The sequence below is a fragment of the Parasteatoda tepidariorum genome, chromosome 6 (assembly GCF_043381705.1).
Source record: "Parasteatoda tepidariorum isolate YZ-2023 chromosome 6, CAS_Ptep_4.0, whole genome shotgun sequence".
NCBI lineage: Eukaryota > Metazoa > Arthropoda > Arachnida > Araneae > Theridiidae > Parasteatoda > Parasteatoda tepidariorum.
Window position 1 is genome coordinate 66,223,558 of NC_092209.1, and position 8,484 is coordinate 66,232,041.

General features: G+C 24.9%; 1 protein-coding gene across 1 annotated transcript in view; it reads right to left on the minus strand.

Moving 5' to 3' along the window:
• Positions 1 to 7,889, minus strand: part of LOC107446589 (acetoacetyl-CoA synthetase-like) — a 31,238-nt gene extending 23,349 nt beyond the window's left edge. Inside the window, exons 1-3 of the mRNA XM_071181818.1 lie at positions 7,503 to 7,889; positions 376 to 504; positions 169 to 272 (exon numbers count right to left, since the gene is read on the minus strand). Of these exons, the coding sequence (XP_071037919.1) occupies positions 169 to 272; positions 376 to 504; positions 7,503 to 7,557 (288 nt within the window). The 5' untranslated portion in view covers positions 7,558 to 7,889. The remainder of the gene's footprint in view (positions 1 to 168; positions 273 to 375; positions 505 to 7,502) is intronic.
• Between the last annotated feature and the right edge of the window lie 595 nt (positions 7,890 to 8,484).

Consider the following 8,484-nt stretch of genomic DNA (forward strand, 5'->3'; position numbering starts at 1 on the left):
TAAAACTTAATGGATGAAATAAAAATTAGATTTTATAATTCCAACAAACTGCTACTAAATACGAGTAGGTATTTTTTTAAAAAATTCTCTGTATTTCTTTAAAAGTACTCTGTAGAAATTGTTTTAAAATTATATATACCTAAAAATATTTCAAAACTATTTTTTTACCTGATCAAAAGGTTTTGAAGAAACTATTCCAAAATACAGCCAGACTTCTTCCCAAAATTCAGATATATGATTTATTGACCATTCATGCAGATCCCAATAGCAATCTAAAAAACAGCACACTCTTAGTTAGGAGCAAAACATTTTGATTATCGAAAATGTTAGAAAAAATAACGCATTAAATCATTTTAATATCAAATGACAAATTACTCAGTTCAACTTCATATTTAGCTTCGATGATTTTTGCGAAATGTTCAATTTCTGTGTCTGGTACTTTCTTATTCCAGATGGGTGCACGTTTCTCTTCTCTTGCCTTTAACACTTTCCATTTTGCTTTTTCTATAACATAAATAAAAGATATTTCATAAATTGACTAAATTTAAGAAGTGTCTTAATTACAAATTCAACAATATCTTTATTCTATGCCAATATGAAATATACAGAGTGTTTTTCAGCTACAGCCTCTTGCATCAAAAATGAACCTTTATCTATAACATAAAATATAAAGTAGAAATTGACAAAATTTAAGAAATGTTTTATTTAAAAATTCAACAATATCTTTATTCTATGCTAATATGACTTATACAGAGTGTTTCTTAACTACAGCCTCTTGCATCAAAAATGAACCTTTTTCTATAACATAAATAAAAGATACATTAAAAATTGACTAAATTTAAGAAATGTTTTAATTTCAAATTCAACAATATCTCTATTCTATGCTAATATGACTTATACAGAGTGTTTTTTAACTACAGTCTCTTGCATCAAAAATGAACTGATTTTCTCTGGTCAACATTTAAGAATATTTCATCAAATCTTGTGTAATGTAAAATGTTTGTTCTTTCATCATTTAAGGAAACTAAAAAGTTGGCATGTTTTTCTAAAGCACTTTCGACTCACCCGTAACTTTAATTCAAAATTTATTTCATGCATCAGAATTAATTAATGTATCAGAATAAAGTATCTAAATTAGAACTATTTAAAAACTGTAAAGTGAAATAAAATGCTTATTTTAAATAAAAAAGAGGAAAATAAATGCATTATTTTTTATGCAAAGTATTTCTTGATTCTAAAATTTTTTAAGTTCTAAAATGAGATATTACAGCTTAATGCCTTTCCATGAACTAATTTATATTTGAATGAAATGTATCGATTATTCATATTCAGTAATTATTCAGTAAATTTTGTTTAATTTCTACTTATTTCTTTAATATTTTATTGACACCAACAGCTAGTTTTATACTTTATGTAAATAAATAAAAAATAAATAGTTTTTAAAAGGACTAGATCTTATGTTTGAGGAATTAAATTTTGACTTAGTTTATAGAATAATTTTTTTGTGAATTTTATTTGCTGTATTACTGGCTATTAAATTTATTGTTTGTATGTTGAGAATATCACTTACTGTAAAATGAGAATGAATGAACTATTTATAAATATTATAAACAAATAAATTGTTTTTGAAAGGACTGAATACCATACTGTTTGAGTTAAGTTTTAACTTAGTTTAAAAAATAATGTTTTGTGAATTTTATTTGTTGTATTACTTGCTACTTAATTTATTATGTGTTTGCAGAAAATTGTACGTGCTGTAAAATGAAAACAAAATATTGTAAATTTGTTAACAATTCAATGACATTAAAAATTTAAAAAATTGCAATATTTTTAAAGTAAATTTCAATAAAAATTTGTGTATAAATGTTACTTATATATTTCACTGTCTAAGCATTAAAACACAATTTAAGAAAATATTTAATGTTAAATATGTTAATATTTTGTTTATCAGACTTACCCAAACAAGCAATAAAACGTTTTATGCATATATATAAAGATAATTTAAAAAACCCCCCAGTTTTTTATAATAAAGGAATATTATTAATACACCTAAGTTAGAAGAAATCTTCATAAATTGAAAATTCAAATTACAAATGAATGAAATAAAAAAGTCTTACCTTGAATTGGAAATAAAAACAAATTAGGTGTAATAAAATTTGGCATCTTTAACAGAATACGAATTTCATAAACTTCAAGAGTATATAGTTAAAAAAATTTCTTAAATATGTAATTTCAAGTCAAAAGCAAAATAAACTCATAGTATTTATGCGCATTTATAAATATTAAAAATGGATAAAATTTACATTACTCCTTCAAAGACGGTGTGAGAACTGAAATATATTCAATAAAACCTTACGTTTTATATTAAAAAACAGAATTTCTGAGAAAAAATTATTTTTTCCTTATTTTTTATTAATTCGAAACAGAAAAATTTAAGATTATGCTGGCGAAATATAAAAGCTTTTTTCGGCCATAAAAGTGACATTGAAATCAAGTGTGATTTTCCTTACAGTGAATTCAAATGTTTGGGTGAAATGAAAACAGTGTTTGAACCAAGCATTTCTCAAGTTCAAATCATACCGTTTAGTGAAATTATTTCCTTTTAAGAATACATTGGCATTGACATTAAACTCTTGCTATTCAGAAATAAACTAAGACAATGTTTTTCTTTTGAAAGTTAAATAAGGAACCTTATCACTAGCTCATTTATTTCGCATGATGCCTACATTTTTAATCCTTTTAATCTGCTAAATAAACAGATAATTTGTATAATTGAGCATTGACGATGATAATTTCATTTTATAGCAGATTTCTAGGTAAGGAAACTTTTTCTTAAAAAAACATTTAGTATAATTTTAGTGATGGTCAATGATGAAAGTTTTAATATTTTCTGTGTGTTTCATTCATATATGTCGACATATACGTCGTTTTCATTCATTGTCGACATTTCATTCATATGCTGTACATTTCATTGTTTGATTCATTGTCCTCAAATGATGTAAGTTTTGTAATATGTCAGATTAAATGGAAAAGTTTTTACCGTTTTCTATGCAACCTGATAAATTTCAGGCTTAATTCAATAAGCTCGTGTATACCTTCAGGCTAATTAAAATATGTACAAATGATTACTTAATTAGCCTGGATTTTGCTGATGAATGCTGCAATGAGCTTAGAATTAATGTCGGCGCTTTTGAAAAGTAATTATAGTGAATCAGACCAATTCAGCAAGGAATGATGCATTTTTTAAGTATCATAAAAGCATCTTGACTAATTGCACTTGGCCTGAAATAAATCAGACAGATTAAGAAAGAAATGATATACTTTCTTATTAGCCTTAAATTATCTGGTCTCAATGCAATAAATTTAAAAGGTATTAGGATGCTTGGAAAATATTAGAGATTTTTAAAATTAGCCAAAGTCACTAAACGACAATGATTAACAAAGAGCTGGGTTTTTTAATTGGTCTAAGACTCATAGATAGATTGAAATTACATTTGTAGGTAACCTGAACTTTATTCGCCATATTAGGTGCTTGAAAATACTTTTTTCAGATTTAAATAATCTAAAAGATCAGATCACACCTTATCATATCAAGTTTTATTCAGTATTCTTAATCTCATTTAGAAATTTCAAGGAACCGAAACAAACAATGTTATTAAAAATGTTTTATAGAAAAAATGTAATAAAAGTACCATTGAAGTTAGAAACGTTTTCAAAAGTTAAAAACGTTTTCACGCATTTTTTTTCCTCAGAAATCTTGCCAATGTTCTTATGGGTAAAATTTCTAATATAATAATTATTTTAACTGTTTAAATAGTTTTTTGAACTTAGATTAAATTGTTTTTAATAATTAAAGTAGTTTTACTATTGTTTGGATCATTTAATGTTATTTCTACTTTTCACATTTAACAGCATTCGTTATACATTAAAATTAATTCTATCATAGAATACATTTTAGGGTGGAAACATAATTGTAGTATTTTTAGAAATTTAATTTAATCTGAACACAGCTTTAACACAGTTAACACAGTTAAGCATTTAATTTTAAAGGAAATAAATTATCAAATTTCTGAAGGATTTGCTGATAATTTTTGAAAGTTTGACAAGTAAGCAAAATTCTTAGTGAAACTTTTGAAAGTGCCTAATAATTTAGCTTTACCATTTGGAAATATGCTTTAAACAACTTTCAATAGTTTATATGTATATTTTACATTAACAATATTTTATTTTATTTTTCAATTGAAATGTGAAATTTTTCTTTCTTATTAATAATCTAACTTTCGATGATGACTGACATTTTTGATTATGACAAACATTTAAAATTGTTAAGCACATTAAAAAGTGTTTGAAAGTCAAACACTTTTTAATGTGCTTAACAATTTTAAATTTATGAACAATGACATAATTAAGTTCCAAATTTCATAGTTAATAATTAAAACTTTCATTAAAATCAGCCATATAATTTTAAAATTTGTGAAACATTTAAAAAAAACTTTTAAATCCTTTCACAAATTGTCTTTTTTAGTTCCAGATACATTAATTTTATTTTTTTAATAAACTGGTTAAATTCAGTCACATAATGATTAACATTTCACCGTCATCTTTTCTTTTTATTCTCTGATTAATTAGCATTATACTTGTATAATTCGAAAATGAAACTTGAAAAATAACGTTTTTATTGGATAATTTATTATGTCAACAAGTGATAAAGACATCACAATGTTTATTTCTATTTCTTGAGCAATTGCCATTTATATGTGATTTGTGAACAACTAAAAAAAAACATTTCCGTTGATAAATTCAGGTATGGAATGATCAACCTTTAGTAATAATGTTTAGTTTTATTTCATTATTAATAAGCATTATTTAATTCGAAAGCAAAACCTAAAAAATAAATTTTTTCATTGAATGATTATTAAGTTATGAAACGATCCAAATCTAACAATCTTTATTTTTACTTCTTTATCAATTACCGTTATAATATTTAAAAAAACTTCAAAAAACATTTGCTTTTATAAATTACGTCAGGAAATGGTCAGCATTGAACAGTAGTGCTTTATTTTATTCCTGGATAAATTAGCATTATATATCGGAAAACAAATCCAAAAAAAAAAAAAATTTCCATAAATAATTATAAAGTCATGAAATGATCAAAATCTTATAACGTTTATTTTTATTCCTTATTCAATTACCATTATGTAATTTGAAAACAACTTTAAAAAAATAATATTTTCTTTCAGTTAATATTTAGTTATAAAATGATCAACATTTCCCGTCGATGTTTATTTATTTTTTTTCTTTCAGTCATCTAGGATTATAACAATTAAAAAGCAGCTCCTAACAGATAATATTTTCAATCAGTTCTTTGAAGTTGTAAAATATCCAACATTAGAAGCAATTTTTTTTTGCGGAAATGTAATGAGGCTTTCCAAATTACGATTTCGCCCATTGAAGAATAATCATCGGTCAACCGTGAAGGTTTTCCTGTGAATGATTATGATCTTTCATTTATACAACGTTTGGGGTTCATACGGTACACTATGGGAAATGTTCTTGGCTTTACGTTGTTTACAAACAAAAAGTGTTGATCACTTACGTTTTATATTAAAAAACAGAATTTCTGAGAAAAAATTATTTTTTCCTTATTTTTTATTAATTCGAAACAGAAAAATTTAAGATTATGCTGGCGAAATATAAAAGCTTTTTTCGGCCATAAAAGTGACATTGAAATCAAGTGTGATTTTCCTTACAGTGAATTCAAATGTTTGGGTGNCATGAAATGATCAAAATCTTATAACGTTTATTTTTATTCCTTATTCAATTACCATTATGTAATTTGAAAACAACTTTAAAAAAATAATATTTTCTTTCAGTTAATATTTAGTTATAAAATGATCAACATTTCCCGTCGATGTTTATTTATTTTTTTTCTTTCAGTCATCTAGGATTATAACAATTAAAAAGCAGCTCCTAACAGATAATATTTTCAATCAGTTCTTTGAAGTTGTAAAATATCCAACATTAGAAGCAATTTTTTTTTGCGGAAATGTAATGAGGCTTTCCAAATTACGATTTCGCCCATTGAAGAATAATCATCGGTCAACCGTGAAGGTTTTCCTGTGAATGATTATGATCTTTCATTTATACAACGTTTGGAGTTCATACGGTACACTATGGGAAATGTTCTTGGCTTTACGTTGTTTACAAACAAAAAGTGTTGATCACGTGTTTACTTATATTTTGAGAATAAATGCTATTGTTTTAACTTGTAAATAACAATCTGACTACATTTTTTTAGTTGTTGTAAGACATAATAACTTTTTTTAAATTCTTCATAATAAAAAGGATTTAGGAACAATTTGATTAACTTTAAAAATATTTTCATTTAAATAATTATATATATATATATATACAAATACAAATACAAAATAAATATATTTTTACATATACAAAATAAATATATTTTTACATATACAAAATAAATATATTTTTAATATATAAAATATATAATATAAAATATATTTTTAAGAATTGAATGAAGATTTTTAAGAATCTTATTTTTTATAGAAGGTTTGGCATGAAAACTTAAAAACAATAGTTTTAATCTTTATATTTTTAATCATATTCAAAAATGCACTTTAAATTTCTTAAGACTATCCAAAATCTTTCCTAATATCATAGAAAATAATAATTTTAATAAAACTGTAAAAAGCTTTACGTTTATAAGTTTTGGTATTAAATTAAATTTGGTATTAAACATTGAAATTTACAGCTTTAAATTTCACTTTATTTTTTAAAAAAAGCTCTATAAAAGCTCCGTTTCAGTGGAGGATATAAGCATTCGATTCAGGATTTACAAACTAAAAACTTTTTAAACTATAGTTGCCCTTTTCCATTTTTTAAATCAAATAAAATTTCAATTTTGAACGTCAATTTTACTTATTTTCATATTTCAATTTAAAATCTTATTTGCAATGATTTCTTTTTCTATTTGGTGGTTTTATAATTATAAATAGGTATATATTTAATTAAAGCAGAAAGCACACTACTGAAAATATACTATCATAAAATGTTTAAAAATCTTGTTGAAATCATTCACTGTCTTTTCTTAGTTTGGAGAAAATTATTAAAAAGACATGGTCAACGAAACTAATATAATAAGAAAATACGAGAGTATAACGAATAGATGAAGGAGAAATACTTTTAAAAGCAATCTAATACGAAACTAAATTAGCGATAACATTGGAACTACATGGTAAAAAAGAAAACTAGTTAATCAGTTACATACGAATTTAGAATTAAAAGTCATGTTTATAATATTTAATTTAATGTTAAACCGCAACTAGTTTATTAAAAAAATACTTTTAAATTCTAAATATGACAAGGATACAGTTAAGAGATTTATATGAAAATATTAAAAAAAAAGGGTAACGACGTATTATAATATTTGTTTTTGTTTACTAAGTTTTTAAAAGAGATATGTAATTTCAGAAATTTCATACCCTTAAGATCAGAAATTCCCTCTCGTTTTCTTTCTTCAATTATGGATACAGGCATGTTCTTATCTCAAAAGCGTTCTCTACTATCAATGTTTTTTTACGAATTTGTGGATTTAAAAAAAATGCCACTGCGTTTAAAAGCGCTATAAGATTATTATGCTAAAGCCAATCAACCTTAAAGTCTGTGATGCGAGACATATGAAAATGACTGCTGATTCGGTTACAGTTTCAAGGCCGAGAAACAGTCTTGCAAATAAATCCTCACCATCATAAGGGTCTTCATTATAAACAATAAACCTTGGCCTATCCACCGTTGAAATCTTCAAAGCAGCATGGCAACATGGCTTCACATGTGTATTTACACTTAGGAAAATATTTTTGTTTCACCGCTCTGCTGATTACTGCATCGTATTTTATTCGCCAAATGATTTCTGGAATAGGAACTTGGAATGGTATTTTAATAATCCTTATCGAGTAAAAATGAGCAGAAAGTATTGTTTTATGTTTGCTCAATTATAAAAGCTTTCACGGCAAATAAAAACTGTTTACATATATTTCGAATTTAAGTTTCAAAACCACCTAGGCTCATTTTTTACTATATATATTTCAAATACGCTTTTCCATTAACTCGTTCATGTGCTTGTGACGACAGAATCTTGCAATCGGAAATTTCGACAACTTTAAGATCGGCTAGAATGCTCATATTTCATCAAGTACTTTATGCCTGATGACAATTCAAGTCTTAGTCTTCTCATAAACTGTTTCAAGCAAATTTATCATCATATTCATCAAAAAGTAGAGTTTATAATTAATTAAACTTACGATTATTTTCCCAAAAGGTAGAGTACCTGGTGCTTGATGACAATAGTTAAATCACTATTTAAGAACTGCAAGCAGAATATTATAGTCAATCACAAAACAAAATTCTGATGGATTTCTAAACATAGCATTAGCTAAAATTTCATCTGCACTGTTAGAAATGTCT